The sequence below is a fragment of the Aulonocara stuartgranti genome (genome assembly GCF_965226115.1).
Source record: "Aulonocara stuartgranti genome assembly, chromosome: 22".
Taxonomy (NCBI): Eukaryota; Metazoa; Chordata; class Actinopteri; order Cichliformes; family Cichlidae; genus Aulonocara; species Aulonocara stuartgranti.
The window spans coordinates 34,106,012-34,127,776 of record NC_138957.1 but is presented as its reverse complement, the minus strand read 5'-3'; the positions used below and the strand labels follow the sequence as shown (position 1 = coordinate 34,127,776).

The window sequence follows — 21,765 nt, the reverse complement described above, 5'->3', positions numbered from 1 at the left end:
ATTTTAGGGATATCTTGTCTTTATAACTTCATACTAATAAAAAAAAAGGTATACCTGTCTGAAGTCAAGTGTTTAGAGCAATGTGAAGGAATTGTGGACACACGGATCTCATTATTTTTAACTTTGGCCATGTTTAATATGAATGTCCACCAATGGAACAGGAGATATAAGGTATGATATATAAATATATATAAGGAGAAACTGAAAAAAGATTCACCTGGGTACCTGCAGTCATTCTATACCAGCGTATTCTAGAGTCAAATGTGAGACCATCTGCCCAACAGCTTCAGCCTGAGCGACACTGTGTCGTGCAACAGGCCAATGATCCCAAGCACAGCAGCAAATCTGAATGACTGAAAAAGACGAATCATGTGGTCCAATCAATGGCCAGACTGCAATCTAACTTGAGCTGAAATGCTGTGTCAGGACCTCAGGAGAGCTGTGAATAAATAAATGTCCACACACCTCAATGAACTGAAGCAGCGTTGTAAAGAAGGCTTTGCTGAAATTCCTCCTCAGCCATGACTGATAAAGACACACAGAAAACCATGACCTTAAGTTATTGCTGATAAAAGTGGCTCTCCGAGTTATTGAATCGTGGGATGTACTCACTTTTTCAAACACCACTTCTGCATTTTGGCTCAGTTTTTATTAAATAACTCAGAATAAGTCAGTGTTTAGATTATGAGGGAGGAAAATGTAATATCCTTTTAAAGTCTGAACCATGAAATAATTGCCAGAAAATTCTAAAAAGTCTTTTTTGAACATGGAACATTTATTGAGCCTCCTGACAAATAAAAAATATATTAATTTGCATAGATTAGTTTTAATTTGTATCATATTTGCTGCACCTTGTATTTTTTTTGCTCAATAGTGTATTGTGCAATCTCAAAAACTCATAAAAACTGTATGTATCAAATATGATACACTACGTGTTAAGAGGATATTATAAACAAAATTTCATGAGTGCTGAAAGAAAGATGGTCACACTGTGTGTAGTTACATGATGAATATTTTTATTTAACAACATTATAATAACTGGTTTGTACAGTACAAACAAAAAAGGCCGGGGTGCATCACTGTTGTTGCACAGAAAAATGTAAAAAAATAAAATAAAATAAAAAGCTAAATCACCAGCTTGGTCTATTTCCATCAAAACATATGATCAATATCACTTGGCTTCATTTTTGGCTGCCACTCAAAGACGATCCATAAAGATAATGGCTTTTTGAAACATGTCTAAAATAACACCCAGTCACTAACCACAGCACGGCCTTCAAGTTTCAGATGAACCTCGTTTATTGTTACTGAGTAAACCAGCGAGTTCTTTCTAACGTACTGGAAGCAACGGGAAGCTTTCTCACAAAGACACACATTTAATAACAGTGAGAGAGGCACAAACAGAATTACAGTACATGACACTCAAACATCTATTTACACATCAACAACACACGTTAGGACCAAACCGACGCCGGAAACACAAACAGAACAAAGATCACAGCAGCCAAAGTGAACTGTTGAGACCTGTTCCTTGGTGATAGATTCATATCTATGACGATGCATGAATATTACCAGAACTGCTGGTTTAAAACACAAAAGCTTTGACAGTTTATTGTGAAATTTTCAAGTGTAACAATATGGCTAAAAGTCCTAACCAAACTGAGCAGTGCTAAACACCTCTGAGTGTAATGTGACCAGGCACGTACAGCCGGTGGACAGTAAAGAGCAGGGTACAATGTGCAAGGGTACTAGTTAACCAGTTAACATCCACCAGGTCTCAGGCGATCTAAATGATTAGGGCTGGGTTAATATCCACCACATTTCAGGGAGCTTTTGCTTACTTTACACCCAAAAAGGAAGCAGAAGAATAGACGAACTACAATCTAACACGGCCACCGGTGATCTGCTGGATGTTAAGAGCCAAAGAAGCAGAGTGAGAGATACAGTAATGACAATGTGCACCCCGAACTAAAAAGGAACCAAACACACATACAATGGCCAAAGTCAACATATAAATAGTACTCTATTAAAAAATACATATTTACAAATTAACAGCTATACTATCTTTGTACAGTAAGTGGAAGGTTTTGAGGGTTTTGGGTTCGTAGATGTGCATAAAGTAGCTGTTGGGAGCAGTGTGAGCCTGGGTCCATATATCTGTTTTAAATCCTTTCAAATACATTTGGGATGCACTGCAGTCAAAGCAGGGGTTGAATCAGGGCTGAGTTACCCCAAATCATTCAGGTTTTAAAGCCCTGTTGAAGAAGTTTTGCCAACTTTAACAAACAATATTCACTTTTCCACCACAGTTAGAATAAGAGGTTCTAAGTTTACAAAACAGCTGTGAAAATACAGGTAATTTTGAATATTAGATACTGCACAGTGCTGTAATATTTTTACAGCAGGAAACTGTTGTTGTAGATTACAGTAGGAACACTGTAAAATAACAGATTCATGCTTGCAAATATTAACTGGAATATTGTTACAGTGTTGTCGTGAAGGTTGCAAAAATCCAATCTTTCCACATCAAAAGCAAGCTGTACGTTTTTAAACTCCATTTTAAACATTTTGCTCCACCCGTGACCTCAATGCTGAGAGCAGTGAACTCAAATCTTGGAGGTATCCTGTATCACAAAAGGCCAACAGGGCAGGCTGTGTAATAGAAAGAACTTTAAATATCAGACTCAGTGTTAGTGCCATTGAAGAAGCTGCGTGTGACTAAACAGGGTCGAGAGACTAAACACAACACTGAACACCACCGGCGAGGAGGAGCGTACCGCACCCCTCCCTCAATGCAAGCACAGTACATCACCCACAAATACAGCAATACACAACAAAGTCATGACTGCACAAACAATCCCCTCATTGCAAGAAATATTCCTCTCAATAAATCTCTCAAGTTCAACAGGTCTGCAAAGTTATATATTTCCACCATTTAAATGAGGCAGGTAGCATTGAAAGAAGTCGTGTCCACACAAATATTCTTCCAGCGTACAATAATTACAATAAATTCATAAATAAATACATAAATCAATAAATATATCCTCGTTGTGCAGCATGAGTGAAAATAGCTTTTTTCATGAAACTACAGGAATTCACGCAGTCACGACAGAATGTATAAAATATACTTTGTGTCACACATGTCTACACCACACACACTGCACACTGTTTGGAATACATAAATCTGTAATGGCTGATGGTGCTACTCTTCAGACAAAGCGTCACAATGTTGGCAGGATCTGGACCCAAGCACGTAAAGCCAGACTCACACCACACAGATGTGGTCTCATTTCTACAAATCGTGGTTGTTAATGTTCATTTTATTATTTGGGAATCACTATTAATGTATGAAATACACAAGACTGATTGTTGCTTATTAAGTCATTTAGTCTTACAGCTTTTGTAAGAATAAACAATTTTTATACTCTTACAGTGTTGCGTCAAAGGTTCGTTTTAGTGCATTTGGGCCATTCGAAGGATTTTTAAAGCATTTGAAGACATTCTTCATGTCACGTTAACAAATCTGATGCACGTATGGGAAAAATTAGCAGAAATGAGGAAAGATGAAGTTCATTTTGACCTGAAGGATGAAATAATTTAACGCACTTTCTCAGAGCGAGCTGAGATGCACTGGAGGTTACGTAACCTCGGTTCTCTGAGTGTTCCCGTAATCAAACAACAGAAAGAAAGCTTTAAAGAAGACTCCAGCATTCGGAGCACATATGTAATAAAGTCTGCTGGAAAAAAAAAGGTTTTGCCCTCCAATCACTGGGTCCTGCATCCAGACCAGCTGCTTCCAGATGTTTTTTTGTTTTTTGTAGAATTAAAGCCCCAGTCAGTCCTTTGCAATTTCTGTATATAAATAAAAACAAAACCACATACAGTTCCATTTCAGAACGAAAACACAATACTAAAAAATGTCCACTATGTCATTTTCCCTTTGTGGAAAAAAGTATAATTTAAAATAAAAGCCCATGAACCATCACAGACAGCTGTGTCACCAGTTATCCTTACAGTATTAGCACTTCCCCCTTTAATGGTCTCTGCCCATTCTCAGCTCACTGAGAGTTTAGGATTTTTTATCTATTCTAACATCAGCTGTGACAGATATAAGTGTTCTGCAGGTAAATATAGTTTCGATTATTCTGTAGGTTAGACATAAAGCGCTATTGTGCTCAATGACTTCTACGTTGCTGATTTTGGCTCTATTGCTTGCGTTGCCGCTTCTCTGGTTAACAAGGTGCATTAATGCATCTAAATCTCTGAGCTACATTTTAGGTGATGGACACAGAGCTTATTGCAAACTCTGTGTCCCTCCTTGGGGCAAATCTGGAAAGCACTACAGTTCTTTGTTTGATTTCTAACTATATACTCTATACAAAAATCAGTTTCTAAGGTTATAAATACTATGATAATTTTCCCTTTAACAAAATAATATACATTGCACGCTACCCCACCGTAATCTACGTGTGTAAAATAATTAAAAGGGTTTTTGTTTACAGGACACAGTCCTAAAAATAATAAATCTTTGTATATATTCAGTGTCTATATAAACATTATATAGAATAATTATAACTTTAAATTCTCTGGTGAACGGGACATTTTTTGGAGTAAATTTGGGATTCATCACCAACTACATCAACTCTAAGATCAAAGATGAAGCAGAACACCTCTGCAATTGTCAGTTATTACTGAGGGTGGCGCCAAACTCCAAGTAAGCAAAGGCATACTAGATTACAGCTTTGGCCATCTTATGAGCTTTCAGAATTTCTACAGTTAGCGTGACCTGTGCGGCTGTTAAATCCCCGCCGTGAAGAGCCGATTTCAGGTTGTGTGTTCACCATTTCTTTGGCTTTGCTCTTCAGAGCTCTCTGTGAGCACTTAATGAAATGCTGAAAGCAGAAACTGCAATTATCCTTTCAGACCTGCGATTTGAGAACGTTTCCATATACATAATTGCAACAAAATCTACAATAATATACGAACTACAGCTAAAATATACACGGCACTATACTGCCCACTACGACACATGTCTAATATTTTAAACAGAAGTGTGTCAGTTTAAAAAAATGTGGATCATTGTTATTCTAACATCACTCAGGCCTGAACTCAAACACCTACACCCCTTCATAAAAGCGTCATCATTTCACCTTGACTGTTACCCGGCACCTGCTTCAATTTTGTTTTACAGTGTGTCATCCTGAGACTCACTGCCGTGTTGAAAAAGAGTCACACTGTCAATGAGTGCAGTTGAATTCCTAGGAATGTATGTTTCTTTTCAAAGGAAGAGAGGATTTAAAAGAAGGAAGCGTGAGAACGTTCAGAAAAACAAGAAGTCCAAAGTGCGATGATGAGAGCAGAAAGTAGGACCTTTCAAAGGTACAAACCCATGAACTCGTAATGCTATTGTTATCTAAGCCTGCTGTAAAATAAGCTTTAGTTCCAATTTAGAGTATGTCTAAAATTGCTGTGGCTCTTCCTTCGTTTATAACCTCTCTTATCCATTAAAACCTCATCTACACCTGCTCTACTTGCTCTCCTGTTTAGCTTCAAGAGGTGTGGTCTCAGCCACCGGAGATGGAGCTGCTGCTGGTGCCTCCACCAGTGGGACCTTCTCCTTCACAGGAGAGGCAGGAAGTGTCACAGCAGTGCTGGCACTGGCTGGAGGATCCTCGGTGGACGAGGAAGGAGGAGGTGCGGCACTACTAAAGCCACGAGCAATCTCATCGAAGGTCTTGCCTTTGGTCTCGGGCACTTTGATGAATGTGAAGATGAAAAAGACGATCAGTAAGCCGGTGAAGATGAGGAACACCCACGGGCCCAACCACCCCTGAGGAGAGGAGAGAGCAGAGTCAGAATGATCTACAGCAAAATAAACCACAAGAAAAAAACGATCACCTCTCCCTTACTTGAAGTGTGGGGAAGCTCATTCCAACCAGGAAGTTAGCCGTCCAATTACAGCAGCCAGCCAAAGCCATGGCTGCCGGGCGGGGCCCCTGGGAGAACAGCTCGGCCACAATGAACCATGGGATTGGACCGGGGCCCAGCTCAAACATAGCCACAAAAAGCATGACAGCCAAGATGGCCACGTAGCTCATACCAGGGATTTTATCCTGCACAGACAAAGAGAATGAGCTACTACTGCAGGATCACAAAGATTAGCTTATCTAACAGTTAGTGAGAGCATGCAATGGTGAATTATTTGCTTTTCAGTGGAACTAAGTATATTTATTTGCTCCTTAATTATTTATTATTTTGTTTTTAAATTTTTTCCTACGTTTCCACATCTTTATACAAACCACTGACTGAAAATGGCAAGGGACAAAAATACAGAAAAAAGTAATAATATTAAATAGAATAATTAACCAATTAATTGCTTTTAAATATGTAAATGCTATGGGAAATAACTGATGGAAATACTGCATCGGCCATTCAATATAGCAACAAAACCAAACAGCTGATGTTGCATTTACTTTTGTTTTGGCTGTGGAGAGAATCAATCACATCTTTGTTCTTACTCCGTCTCTGTATTGCTCTCTGACGTCACCAAACTCACCAGCAGGAGGGACACAGTCATAAGCAGAGCGCTAACCGCCATCCCACCCAGTCCCAGGAGGTGCAGAGTCCTGCGCCCTGCTTTCTCCACTAGGAACAACTGTAGGACAGGGACATTGTGAGTGACGTGTGCTTCCCAGCGCACACAAACGCATACCAAGATGAAGAAGACACACGGCGGCGTCACTCACAGAAACAATGGTGAAGATGGTGTTGACGACGCCGGCTCCGATGGTGGCGTAGATCGGCTTCTGCACACCGGCTGAGGAAAAGATCCCAGTGGAGTAATAAAACACCTGAGTGAGGTAGAGAGGATGGAAGTGAGAATATGAGGGATGTAATATTACCTCATTTATAACAGTATCAAAATAAATAATGCATATTTTATTTTCCCGCTGACCTCCATCTTTTATAAACCAATTTTTCTATAGGATCCTTCTGGGAGCTGCCAACAGCGAGAATATAACAGCCCAACCTACCCAACATCCAGGAATAATAGCTACACCCAGCTTTATAGCATGACGTTGCTTATAAGACATTTTTTAGTCAAATAACAACCTTTAGAGGACTTTTAGCCAATATTTTTTTCAAATTAACTAAAAGATCCAGACATGTAATAACAAATGCTCAGAGCGCTAAACTGCCCTCCATCTGTGACTCTGACCTGTGGTTTGAGCGATACCTTCTAGCACTGCTGTTATTTTTATTTTTATAACGTATATTTATCAGTTTTATTATATAGATTTTTTTTTTAAATGAAGGGCACAGGAAGAGCTAAAAATAAACATTAAGCTTCCATCCATCCAAGTCAGGGCCACCAGGGAGGCTGGAGCCCATCCCAGCACTGTCGCAGGTTGCACAGAGGCAGGCAATCACTCTTGTTTATATTCACAACACAGCCAAATTCACCAATTAGCTTAATGCCATGGATGTCTATGGAAGGAAGTCAGAGTATCCGAAGTAATCCCACACAGGGATAGGGAGAACAAGCTTCTTTCTGTGAGCTGACAGCACTAACCACCGCAAAGCTGCACCAAAAACAGACAATAAAACCCATTAAACTTACAGCGTTAATTCCTGACAGCTGCTGGGAGAGCTGCAGCATGACGGCGATGAAGAGGGGCTGTCGGTACGCTGCCGTGCGGAACAGTTCAGCGATGGTTACTTTCTTCTCCTTGGCCATCTTGGCGCTCTCCTCCTTCATCTCCTGCAGATCTTTGCTCACATCCTCAGAGCCACGCAGACGCACAAGCACTGCGGACAGAACAGAGACAGGTTTTGTTCACCTTTACAGATGCAAAAGACAAAAAAACAAAACAGCAACAACAAGAAGATGTAGACATTCAAGAGTAACATGCTGGAACAACAACTTACAGCTATCGGACAGAATTCACCACAGTTCATGTGCAGATTAATTTTCATGGATGTTTATCACACATCAAACTCAGGACAGGCTCCTGGAATCCATGAACTGCATTTTAAAATGAGCTATAATCTTATAATGGCCACCAGCAGGCACTACACAGCAGGATTCACACAGGCTGAGTTCAAAGTCTTTTCCGACATAATGTCAGAGTTTGTTTATTTAAAAAAAGACAAGCTGCATATTTATTCCTTCACAAAAGATTGTGAGTTATAGCAGCTTTGTTTATCGTAACCTTTATTCATAACATCAGGACACATTGCTAAATTTTGCTTTCTGTAGAGAATCTGCAGTCACTAAACAGTCACAGTAACTGTGTTTGTTTATCTTATGGAGGCATGAAGGAGAAGTGGGTCAGGGCCTCAGAGTCAAACCAAACAGGCCACATGTTGAACAGATGCCAAAACCTTCTGTCTGTTCAAGGACTCTCTGATCACGCTCGACCTTCCTCCTGACTCCGCTGATCCCACCTCTGTGTATCTGTAACGAATCGCTCTCCTTCTCACTGCTTCTGTCGCTGTAATGCTGCAGTGCTGTAGTAACTGCTGAGTCGTTCCAACATTATTACATGAAGACACTGTGTTAGTCAATGGGACCATCTCAAGGTGGTCTTTAGCAGTAATGCTGGTGCTAATAGAATACATATTATAGTGTTATAGGTGCCGTGGGGATAGAGACAATAAAGCTAACAACAGTGAATGACTGAAGTTACGTTTCTATTGGTGGTAGTTTAATTTAGTTTATTGAAATCCTTATTATCCCCATTAGTAGCAGTTATACAGTAATAGTAGCATTTACAAGACTATACTTGGTATGTGTTGTGCTTCATATATTTTAAGGTAAAGTGATTAATTTATTAGTAGACAGTTTCTTTGCTCTTACTTTGAAAGGCCAGCCACTGCTAATGAGCTAGCTCTTGCTAGCTCAGCGTGTTGTGATGGTTTTGAATATAAGTTTGCTAACTCCAGTCTCTTTTCTTCTACTGCAGCTTCCATTCTGCTCTGGGCTTCTACTGTGAGGTGGTGCGCCATTCTAATCAGAAGCTAAAAAAAGGTGGTGCTACTGTGACCTCACTGAGGCTTCAGAGGAGAGAGAGAAACACCACCACCAGGTGCAATCCAAGATGTTGGAGTCCATCCATGCACAGCAGCAGGAAATGCAGTAATGTTGTGTGTCATTGCAGTATATTTATAGATGTATTATTGTGTACCGTTGCGTGCCTCCTCTTCCTGTTTGAGGTTGATGAGCAGGAAGCGGGGGCTCTCGGGACAGAAAGGCAGCAGGATGCATTGCAGGACAGCGGGGGCCACAGTCAGGGCCAGCAGCAGAGGCCACAGGTTGTCTGAACCCAGCAGAGCTTCCAGACCAAAGATCTAGACATCAGGGGACACAGAAAAAGGGTAAAACTGATAAAAACAACAAAACTCAATCAGTTTGAATGCTTACTGTGTATCCTAGCTGATATCCTCTTGTAGATACTACTATGTAGTAAGACAAGACTAAAGAATATCTTGTTTTAAATTCATGCATAACTTTCATATTTCACGGCCTCACAGTTCCTCCACCCCTTCCTGACTCTGGTTCTCCTGGAGGTTTCTCCCTGTTAAAAGGGAGTTTTTCCTTCCCACTGTCACCAGGGGGCTTCCTCATAGTGGGCCATCTAATTGTTGGGGTTTTCGCTGATTTATTGTAGACTCTTTACCTTACAATATAAAGCACCTTGAGGTAACTGTTGTTGTAAATTTGGCGCAATATAAATAAAATTGAATTGAAGTAGAATCACTGTAGTGATCACTTTGGGCGGCTTTTGATCTTTGCTTTGTCACGTTGGCTTTTTTTCATTTGTAAAAACTAAAAGAAAGATGGTTTGTCCTCATTAGGAATGACATTTGTCTTAGCGTGTGGGACTGTATCCTAAGGTTTCTGTTGTTAAATTGTAATTAAGTGAACTTTAACTTTCTGGAAAAGTGTAATGCATTGTAATGCATTTCTTTTCTTGAGTAACGACCACAGCGATGATAATTATCCATATTAATTAATAATGAATTAACTCCTATAACTCAAAGACTTCTTGATACAAACTAGGTTTAGCTCAGATGCCTGAAATGAACCTAATATACATGTCTTCTGAGCTTTGACTTAATAAACTTTCAATTCAACTACATTTGATTAAATAGCACCAATTTACAAGAGCAGTCACCTCGAGGCACTTAATATTGTAAAGTAAAACCCCTGCAGCATTAAACAATCAGATCCGTGCAAAGCTTACTCCAGCAAATTACATTAATTTCCTAAAGCAGTCAAGCAGTCACACATCTCTAGTGTGCAGTTTTTAGTAGAGCTGCTGACCTGAGCGATCAGGATGCCCACAACCACGCCGAGCTGGTGCAGAGTGCCGAAAGCTCCGCGGAGCGGCGTTGGTGACACCTCGCCAACATACATGGGAGTCAGGCCAGTAAAAAGGCCACAGAAAAGGCCAATGACCAGACGCCCAGCGATCACCATCTCGTAGGAGGAACAGATGGTGGAGAAGCCCATAAGGAGGCCGCCGATCACTGCCAGAGAGTTCACCAGGATCATGGAGCGACGCCTGAGGATGAGGAGGTTGAGGAAAGAATATGAATGTTAATGATTAAAAAAACAAAAAAATGTACAAAAAAACTCCACAACTTGATGCTAAAACGTTTGACAAAGGAAAACTAACATTTTCAACCAAACTCCAGGGAGGAAAATTAAAGCTAATGTAGAAGCCCCAAAGACTGAAACTCCTGGAATGACGTCTCAAGGCTGGTTCCAAAAGTATCCATAGATTTCCATGTTAAAAGGCTTAACTTTAGACGAAATAAAAACAAAAAACAGTTTAAATACAGTTTAGGTTATATGGACACCATCTTTTCATTTTGCTAGCCAACACTAGCATTAGCTGTGTGTTAACTTCCCAGTAACTTCACATGGTGACTGGCAGAAGACTCACCACAAATAAACAATTTAGAAGGAAATGGAGAAATAAAGGAACAACTCTGGGGAACGTTAGAGCAGAGCAGCGAACTCAGGACAGACACGCTTCATGAGATCCATTAACAGTAATGGGCTGTGATGGTTCAGCTGTACCGAACAGGAAATGCACAGAGCCAATGTAGTGAAAAACACTGCTGTGACTTAATGTCCACAAAACTGCTCTAAAAGTAAAAACAACAGTTCTTATAGAGAGGCTGTAACTAAAAGGTTTTTTGGCTAAAGATGGTGAAAGAAAATAAATCTTGCATGTTACCTATAATATTACACAACAGGATGAAGAAGGTTTCGTACCTGCCAAACCGGTTAGCTATGACACCAACACTAAAGGAGCCCACCATGCCGCCCACACTGAAGATGGAAACAGCAACGCTCCAGACAATGGTGCAAACACCAGGGTCGATTTCCTCATTATATCGCTTATACCAGGTTACGTTGAAGAAAGATTTGAGTTTCTGTAGGCAGAGATGGATGCACAGACAGAGGATGAGAAAACAGATCAATTCACAGAACTGGCCAGACAGAAGAATAGACAGAACATTATAGTATTTGGTATTTTATGTGTTCAATAAACAAAAAAATAACTATATTTAAAACGAAGATAAAGTTAGAAAGTGAGAAAAGTGGGTAAATGGAGAGATCTGTTTCAACCAAAACAACTTTTTCAAAGAGGGTATTTTTGTTATTTATTCTTTCACATTAATAAAGCACTGACTTTTATCTCTTAGTTAAGTAAAATAAAAATCTCCCCCAAATTAACACAAACATTTTATAATTTAAGCCTTAATATAATTCTGATGTAAATTTGCTTCTCTGAAAACAAGCAAAATTAACCCTTTAAAGCCAAGCGCATCATATTTGATACATGTGTTTTTAAGACTTCTACATATTCAGTGTGACAAAAAATGATATAAATTGCATGACACATTTTTAATGACTAACTTGCAAATATATGTCTGATGTAGCAAATGTGATACAAATTAAAACTCATATATGCAGATTAAGATTTGAGAGATTTTTATATATTTTGTTTAAAGGTTCAACAAACACTCCATTATCCAAAAATTAATGCTTGAGAAATCAGATATTTGTATTTGCAATCTTTACAATAACTTATATCTCCTACAGTATGAAGCCTACATCACATTAGATTGCTAATATTCACCAACCATCTCTGGAGCATTGATGACTCCTGTGTTGTAACCAAACTGCAGAGAGCCGATGACGGCGGTGGCGAGGGAGAACAGGAGATAACCTGTGACCTGCTTGTCCTGGACGGAGAAAGAAGGGGAATGAAAGGAGGAAGAGGAGAAGGGAGAAGAAGAGGTATGACAAAGATATTGAATATGAAATTTGATATCATGATGGGATTTTAAATCATTGCAGGAGGCAGACAGATGCAATAAAATGTAGAAGCTGACGCCAGACAGGTCAGAGATGCAGCGTCACAGGAGCAGTGATAGCAGGAATCAAACGGTGAAGTCACTCGGGCTGCACGTAGAAGCACTCACATGTAGGGACACACACTTACTCGTCATCTTTGAACTCTAATTAACATACCTGCTGCTACCACAAATCACTGCTATTTATTCTTCAGAGGACGTTCTTAAGGTTAAAGGCAAATAGAAAAATCATGAAAAGATATACTCGAAACAATAATACACAAAAAACTCAAGTGCCTTCTGGGTAGAGCCATGGCTCTGTGATCAGCTGTTTTCCTGCTTGTGTTTGTCCTTCCTGAAGATAATCAACTGAATGCAGACGAAATTCAATCCTGAAGCCGTCATCTGGTCCTGCAACAGAACCGGGCCTCATAACACAATCTATTCATCTATTTAATGAAATTAGGGTGTGTGATAAAGGAGCCATCACTGTTGTTATTGCAATCAGATGTTCGTAAGCTTCAGTAACGCTGATAAGATATGATGAAGAGTTTTATCAGGGTGGGTTTGCTCTTTAAGTATCATACTTCTGTTATTGCTTTTATTTCTAAACTGAAATAATGGCTTAATTAAGATTTACTTTTGCCACATTACCCTTATCTTAAGGATAAATAACATTCTTTCTTTTGCATTATTTGATTAGTTGTGTTCCATAAACCCAGACTCTGAAGGTCTGAAGCTACTCCTGGTTCTGGTTCCAAGCCTAGATGGGCATCCAGCGTAAAACCTAATCAAATATGTCGATCCCTCTGCTGTGGTGACCCGCTCAGCAGCTGAATGCGTTTTTTGAGTGATGATTCTACACGTGCAACTTTTGTCCCCATTATCATCAAAATTTAAGTTATAGCTTGCTCACTATTCATTTAGGTAAGCACTTAAAAATAACTGCCTGGAGGCATTTTCAGGTTGACTGGCAAGAGTTGCTTCTGGAAGGACTTTGGTACAACCAGGTGCAGGATATTTGTTCTGCTTGAAAAGTTAGATTCAATATTTGTGAGTCTGCTATATTTAGAGTGCAGATTGCCCTTCACTTTTCGTCATTGCCTTCTGCACAGTGCAATGACATTAAAATCATAATTGAAATACATTTAATATAATAAGCTTGCTATGGATTATGCTAAATCAACAGCACAATAAAGTGTGCAGGAAATAAAATCCCTGTAGCTTTTTCTCTCTCCCTCTGATTGGTCGTGTTTAACCAACACCCCTGAGACAAAAAAAATCCTGAGAAGTGCAGTGTACGCTAATAATATGTGACCTCGCCGTGATATTGTTGTACCAAGGGCAGCATATCACCTGAGGCCCATCGACATCTCTATGCGGCCTCAAAAACAGCAGTCAGTTCCGCCCCGTCAGCAGTGGGTCTCCTTATTACCGGCTGCATGGTGAATTACTAACATCAGCAGAAACAAAGACACAGTGGCCCAATTTCTGCTGCTGTGACCCAGTTTGACCTGAATCTCATGACTAGGATCAATTTCTCAAACATAAGTATAGAGTTCTTTGATAAAGTCGACCTTCATTGACCCTTGATTGTTAACAGGAGGGATTAAAACAACAGCGCCATCATGAAAACTGTGCTTTGAGATCCATGATAAGTAACTGTGATCTGTATAGGAGTCTAATGGGAGTGTAATGTAAAGAAATTTACTTGCTGGAATGTGTTAATAATCTGGCAGCGGCATTTGGTGTTGTCTGGAGATGTGAAAAGATAATTGATCTAAGTCAAGAAACAAGCTATTACAATAATCTATTCACAAAGGCACAAATGCAGGAACTCCAGTTCCATCAAAGAGACCACATGCTGCAATTTAGAAATGTTCCTCAAATGGGAAAAAAAAGGAATGAAACACTGATTTTACATGCAAGTCAAAACCCAGAGAGGCATCAAATATAACACCAAGATTTCAGACACTGTGACTGAACAATAGGATGTAAGAGTTTGACTGAAATTAGAATATAAACCAGGAGGGGCTATGACCATGGCCTCAGCTTTGTTGGTGTGTAAGACAAGGTGAGAGTGTCAATCACTGATATGGGTTAAACATTGTAGTAAGCTTATATATATAGCCTTTGCAGGTGTTGACACTTGGACATTTGAATGTCATCAGCATATAATTGGAACAAAAAATAATTCAGAAAAAGATTTAATGATGACAGCTAAGGGAAGGAAGTAGAAAAATGTAATGGGCCTAGGACTGAACCTTGTGGAACCCCACAGGTTAGAGAAGCAGTGTTAGAGTAGAACTAAGAGAGACAGAACATAAGAGAAAACTCCCATCCAATACACAAGAAAAAAACAGTTAAATGCCGAGCCTAATGACTATTTCTATCGTTACAACGCCGTTACCGTTACTAACAAGAAAATGAGGTGCGGCCGCGTTACTATTTTTCAACAAACAGACGGTTGAAGCTGTGTTCAGCTTACTGCATCTTATATGGTGTTTTTTCCTGAATAGTTTCGTCACGTTTACTGTCTAAGGACAGCACTAGCAAGCACTCTCTGCTTATGAGCAAAAACCCCCCAAAAACAATAAAAAAACAAAACAAAAACCTTTCGTGTTGGTGGAAAAATGCACCATGTCGACCAATCAAAAAATGATATGGGAACATGACATTTGGTTGTTTAGGAAGAGGGGAAGTTTTAGGAGTGACGGTGAGAGAGAGAGAGAGAGAGAGAAAGAAATACTGCAGAAAAAAAGAGAGAGAGAGAGAGTTTTGAGATGTGAGATATTTGTGACGTTTAGCGTGTTTGGAGTGTGTAGGTAATGTGTTGTGTTGTGTAGTTAGTGTGTAGTGTTGTGGATAGTTTTGTGTTGTGTGTCAGATCAATGAGGTGACTGCTGTCTCCAGGTAGAAACAGGAGTGATACACCTGCTGCTGGCAGACCTGCAAGTATCAGGCTGTGATGTTTATAGTGGACAGAAATTATTTTTTTAGAGTGGCACAAATAATTTGCGTGACATCTTATTGAAATCAGAACAGCTGATTGTTCTGTAAATAGTTTGAAATGGTTATTTTAAAAAAAAGGGTAAAAGGTAAAAGGCTGCAAATAACTTGTGCATATGATTTTAAAATTGACAATTTATATTTGCATTTAAAGAAATATGATTCATTAAACATGTTTGTGGTTGTTACAGTAAAAAAAATATAACTTTTTCTACTGGGATTTTATGTTTTTTGTTTGATTTTAGATCAATTGTGTTAATACAGTATGTCAAAATGAAAACATGACTGTAAATTCAGACACGTGAGGTTGTGCTGAAAAGAATGATACCAAACAAGGCAAACAAATAGTTTTTAAAGGTGAAATGTAGAGGAAACATCAAAAGTAGTAAAACATGGCCAGTTATACCCTGGACCCCAGAGGGTTAAACTTTTTTTTTTTAAGTAACACAATAGTTACTTTTCAAGTAATTAATTACTTTTAGAACATTGTAACTCAGTTACTAACTCAGTTACTTTTTGAAGAAGTAACTATAATTAATTACTTTTTCAAAGTAACTTGCCCAACACTGGTCAAGAGTATCAAAGACTGCACTTTGATCAAGTAAAACAATTAAAAAAGAATTGCCTGGATCAGAATAGCTTATTAAAAAGACGAGTCTCAGTCTGTCATGTTGCATGACAGGGATGTGAATGTACTTAAAACAACTGGTACCCTCATTTTTATTTCTTGAGATTAAATAAATCATAAAGTGCACTCTTTGGATATAAAGACTATTTTGCTTCTCCCGTCCTTAAGGATTTGTGTAAAATATAAAAATAATCAATAATCCTCTGAGACACCACAAACTAAAAGCCTCGACATCTCTCTGGGTGTGTCTGCTAATGGACATCAGAGCATTTGTCTGTATTTAATGGATGTTATGATATAAACAATCACCAAAAAAGATTATCTTTAAACTGCAATTAAAATTTTGAAAACTAGAAAATATCTGCAAACATGTGGCTGCCAAACAGTGGTGCTGCATGTTAAACCTGTGGAGTAAGGACCTTCAAGTGTTCATTTATTATTATTAGGCTCATATGACCTCAAAATCAACATAGAGGTTATATGACTGAACTGACTGATGAAGAAGAAGAAGAGAAGAAGAAATCAGTGGCTTGCACCAACTACAAGGGGTCAACCTAAACACTGTAACTGCTGTAAGGTGAGAAGATGGAGCCGTTTTACACAATTGTTACATAGTTACTGAAGGCTGTAATAAGTTTCTGTGAAAAAAAGAGTCAGAATTTGTGAATGCAGCCCTCCTCACGTGTCTGAAATCATCAGCATCAGTTCAGCTGAAAGTTAATTAACCGAGACACAGGAAAAAGGCCTCCAGCATGACGTAGGAACAAAATGAAATTCAGAGTGTCTTAGCTGTAAACCGCTCTCCCATATCCTATGACACACCCACACACACACACACACACACATTTCTTTCTACATTTGACCTCAGTTTCACCTTTGTCTTCCTCTCCGTCATCCTTTTCATCCTTTTTTTTTGTCAAGTCACAGTGACTCAGTAGAATTCGTCAGTCACCTGACAGCACCCAAAATATCTCAAATAGCGATCAATGAGAAGGTTAAATGTCTGTACAGCTACATTTCAGCTACACTTTGACATCTGTGATCCAGAGGATTGTAACCTGTCCATCTACTGTGTCTGGGGGACACATTCTTTCTTCTAACTGCCGAAGCTCTTCTTGATTCTATGAATGAAACACTTTATGATTATATTTTGAATTATGAAGGTATATCCAACTGGATTTCAAGCATTTTATTCACATTACTGCAAACATTTGAAGGACTTAATGGTCCTTTTAAGAGAACCTGTTTCATGCAAGGGCGTGTCCAGGAAAAGGAGAGGGTGGTGCCAGCAGATTGGACCTTAATGTTGTCCCAATCCCACTGGACTGGACTATTCTGGACTATCTGCAACATTTAAGTGATGTAATCATTACTTAATCAATAATTATGGTCCACTAATATGCCACTTTGTCTGTGATTATTTGTGATGAGTACTTTTACTTAATTACTTCAAGTATATTTTCTAAAACACTCTCAGAAAAGCACTCTTAGACTACTCAGGTAGAAGTTAGATTTTTACTTAAGTAAACAACCTAAATCTTCTTTTACTACTTTGCTAATGACTCAATCAATATAAAACAATTAGCTTAATAATAGGACTCCTGCAGAGTTCCATATTTCATTTAATACCATTTGATTTAGTGCACATGTCTGTGCCTAAGCCTGGAAATTAGGATTTTCTAAACCAGTTTTCTACACTGTATAGTTCTGATAATATACTCTTCCAAGTCATTATTCTTGGTCTCCCACGTCTTAAAAAAACCCCTGGAAACACCTCTGGTTTCATGCAGACAAATGTAATAATCAAGCTCCTAAAAACACTCTAAACAGGAGAAGGACAAACTTGGTAGTAGCCTGTTGCACCAAACACATTTGCTGAACAGATGCTGTGTTACTATGGCAACCTGTCTCATGATAACAGCAGCAGATCACACTGTTCCAGTGTGCAGAAATCCTCCCTGATACAGCAGAACACAGATTTAACAAACAGATATTTCTGTGTCGTTTATACAACCTACATGTCATTTAGTACAACTGTGTGTATCAGATGATCACATGACGCATACATTAGACCTCTGTGCTCATACTGCATCTTTTTTTTTTAACACAACGTGTGTACATTTAAACCTCCACCCCTTATTCCACTCCTCTGTCCATCCATCCAAGAACGCCCACAGCTCCCCCTCCTCCCTCCTTCATCTCCATGGCAACAGCCTGGAGGTGACACGTTTATTGACAGAGGCTGAAAGTAACCACTGTGCAGCAAACATGCGGCAGCGTCTCATTCACTAAAGTATCACTAATCCACAGCAGCGCTGCACGGAGGTGTGTGTGCATGCGTGCACACACACACACACACACACACACACACACACAGATACGATGAGTGCATCTGACCTACATCTGCGCTCAGCCAACCAGCTCATAGTCTCTGAAGACTGAATTGTTGAAGGTAACCAGGGAGCAGGGTTAATGTATTGATCTGTTCATTATGAAGGACTCAGGCTCTTCTGTGAGGGGAGGGTGTCACAGGTGTCAGGTGGTGTACTGACAAGCAGATTCATAATTTGTATGAACAGAGGAGGGTGGGGCAGAAGGAGGCCATCTGAGCAAGGCTATAATTGCTTCAGTGTGTAAGGTTAGTCATAAATATCTGAGTCACTAAACATTTAAAGACAAACAAATCCTGTGAAATTGGACCTTGTACTCACCACCAAATATCTGACGTCTTTTGTATCACCTACAGAAACAATTAAAAGGTTTTTGTTTATTTTTAGGAAACAATTCCCTCTTTTGTTTTAAGACATTTCCTTGTTAAATTACAATAAAGTACAACAACATCAGCCATTATTAAATCCGCACTATTATTAAATTGTTGTGACTGTAATCTTTGACAGAAGCTTCTTAATAAAAAAGACTTTTAAGATTCCTAATGTAATCTGCACAGTTTATAACTGTAAACATGTAACTGCATGTACCTTAATACTGTACAAAATGACTTTTAATTAATTGCTTGAAATTAATCTTTCCTCATTTTTTTCATGTGAAGATTTCAGATTACATTTAGAACAAAAAGTAGTTTTTTGAGTCAAATAAATGGAAACACGAGCTAAACTACTGGGAACCTGATGTTCTTCATATGTCACATACTTTCCACCATAGCATTGATTTTTGGGAGGAAATAAAATTGCTTTCTTATTTTTGTGTCAAATGTAGTGCCATGCTTTGTAACTAGAAAGCAAATCTTAAGGCTTCATTTATACTGCAAAAGGTTTCAACAAAATTCATTTAGCTTCAAACTGACATCTACTATGAAGGTTGTGTATCTCTGACAACCTGTTAGACTGTGACAACCAGAAAATATGTAAAAGTATCTGAATTTGAGGCAATTTATAGTTATGTTAACCTTTGGAAGCATATTTTCTTGTCCTCTCACCCTACATGTCTAATCTCTCTCTCATTAACCTAAAACAAACATACAGTAATAAAACTGAAAGTATAAAGTAGAATGAAATATGCATTAAGTCGCACAAAATCAGACACTGCTACTGAAATGACAGATAATACCAGAATGCACAAACATACACATGGTGCACATTTGATACCCATCTGCAGAGCTTTGCATGACTCAGAGAGCTCTCATGGCGCACATGCTGGCTTATACCACCCACACAGCTTCACTTACACTCTATATAGAAAAAAAGGGAAAGTATTAAAAATAAATCCTTTAGTTGCAGTGACTATTCATCTGTTTTTCATCCAGTTCACTAAATGCAAACTGGAGCAGTAGGCCTGTTTTGTCCTACAACCGCTCTCTCTCTCTCTCTCTCTGAATGTGGGTCACACAGAATAAAGAATATTAAAATCTCTTGCCTGACTCTCCATCTTTTCAAGTCTGTCTGGGCGAACACCGGGCAAATTTTAGGATTTCCAAACTGCAGGATGGAGTCTGGAGCTGGGAGCTTCAGGCGGTGTTTAAAAGGCTTCGCAGGACCCGCCCGTCGGTGCTGAAAACTGCAGGAAAAGGAGGAAACCTCATTAGGCGCTGTCCGTGGTACCAAACCGACTCCATCAGGGAGGACACGACTACTCTCCCCTCATTTCCCATCAGAAACCGATCTCAAGTTATCCGTACCATGCTGCTATAATGCAGGTTTAAATGGAAAGAAAAAGTAGTTGAAATAATAAAGTTAACCTTTTTGTACTCGCGCGGCCTGATGCCGGTCAAAGTGGAGGTGTAGTAGATTATTCCCACCCCCTGCTTGCCCCCAAAGACCCTTAACCCGTGCACAAAGCGGACAAATAAAGGGTTCTCACCTGTCGTGACTGCCAGTCCGGACACAGGAGCTGCAGCGGTGGCTTTTTGCGGCAGTGCCTCCCTTCTTTTCTCATATAGGCTGTGCATACGGGAGCTGCGAGGGGAAGCGCACGTAGTTGTAGTCTGTTTGAAGCCAGCCTATGAGAAATGAGGACGCAGGGACGCCGTGAATGTGGCCGCGCCCCGTCAGAGTTTGACGTGCAGGATCTCATGACTCCTGCGCATCATCACCGCATCCCGTGAGGAGAGGCGGCGTCTATGTCCTATTATGGATACAGCCTTATTTCGGTTAGTTGGTCAGCTCAGTTAACGAAAAGACTAGGCGCATGCGCGGACGGAGTTTGCGTGAGCGAGTGTGGTGGGGGATGATAATGGTGAACCCTTCTTCCTCCCTGCTCCGTCCTGGTGTCCTCCTCGGCTTCCCATGATGCATCTCGCTGGTGACCTTGACAGAAGCCAGTGGACGACTGATGCTGCAGATGTTGATGCGAGGCGGGCAGTTGCCAGGGCAACAGGTCATGCAGTGCGGCACACAGGATATTCCAGCTGCAGAAACAACGCTGTGACTTTTGCACACTCACGAACATCCTCTCAGAATTTGTGAAGCACGAGCAGAGAAAAGCCACCAGTATGAGCTGGTGCTGAAATCACGCACGCACTGCAGTTCTATCACGCTCACGATTCGCGCGTGACAAAGATACAAACAAAAATCAGCTGACTCCCTGGAGGAGGTTTGTGTGGAACTATTATGCAATGAACGTAACACTTCTGTTCTGCCTCAGTGAATTTGTTTAAAAATAAATAAAAATCATTTGAGATTAAAATACAAAATAACCTTCTTTGCCTTTCGTTGTTTGACCTTAGCACATATGTTTCCTGGCACGTTTTGTCTTAGCAGCCACAACCACTAAGAGCAGTGTTAACCGCTTAATAATTAGAGAATACGTTAAAAATGATCATTTAAAATCTGATCACACAGACATGCCTTGGAGATGGAGGCCTTGTAAGTGGTGTGGTGAATAGACTTTTGACAGTAAATTCATAGCATAAAATCAACGTTTATAGTTTGTTGAAAGTTATTTTTAAAGGTACAGTTCAGAAGAATGACTGTTTCCGTTTTTAGTTCAATCATCTTGAGCTGCATCTCTACAACAGCTTTCAGCTCTCATTTTTTGTTAAAAATCTTGAATAAAGTTAAAAAGCAAATCATGGCACAATAAGTAATTTATATAACGATGCGCACCACTGTTTTCATGAGCCGTCTGATGATGCAACACTTTTGCATCGTGGGTCAGCATCATCTCCTTTCTTACCATAAAGGATGGGCAAGTGTCTCCTCTCCTAAAGGAGGTAATAAAGGAAGCATTGAAGCACCTTTCTGTAGTATTTAGAGAATTCAAACACTTGTTATAATGGCTGCCACACAGACACAGCT

The 21,765-nt window shown here is 39.6% G+C and overlaps 1 protein-coding gene across 1 annotated transcript; it reads right to left on the bottom strand.

Annotated features, from left to right (window-relative positions):
* Positions 1 to 3,289: 3,289 nt before the first annotated feature.
* On the bottom strand, positions 3,290 to 21,101 carry slc2a3a (solute carrier family 2 member 3a). The gene is made up of 11 exons (XM_082520419.1): positions 20,330 to 21,101; positions 19,886 to 20,026; positions 12,163 to 12,264; positions 11,288 to 11,448; positions 10,328 to 10,568; positions 9,189 to 9,351; positions 7,622 to 7,809; positions 6,747 to 6,851; positions 6,557 to 6,655; positions 5,910 to 6,113; positions 3,290 to 5,830 (listed from the first exon to the last, which is right to left on the bottom strand). The coding sequence occupies exons 2-11, from the start codon at positions 19,895 to 19,897 to the stop codon at positions 5,528 to 5,530; spliced, it is 1,578 nt and encodes a 525-aa protein (XP_082376545.1). The 5' UTR covers positions 19,898 to 20,026; positions 20,330 to 21,101; the 3' UTR covers positions 3,290 to 5,527.
* Positions 21,102 to 21,765: the final 664 nt, after the last annotated feature.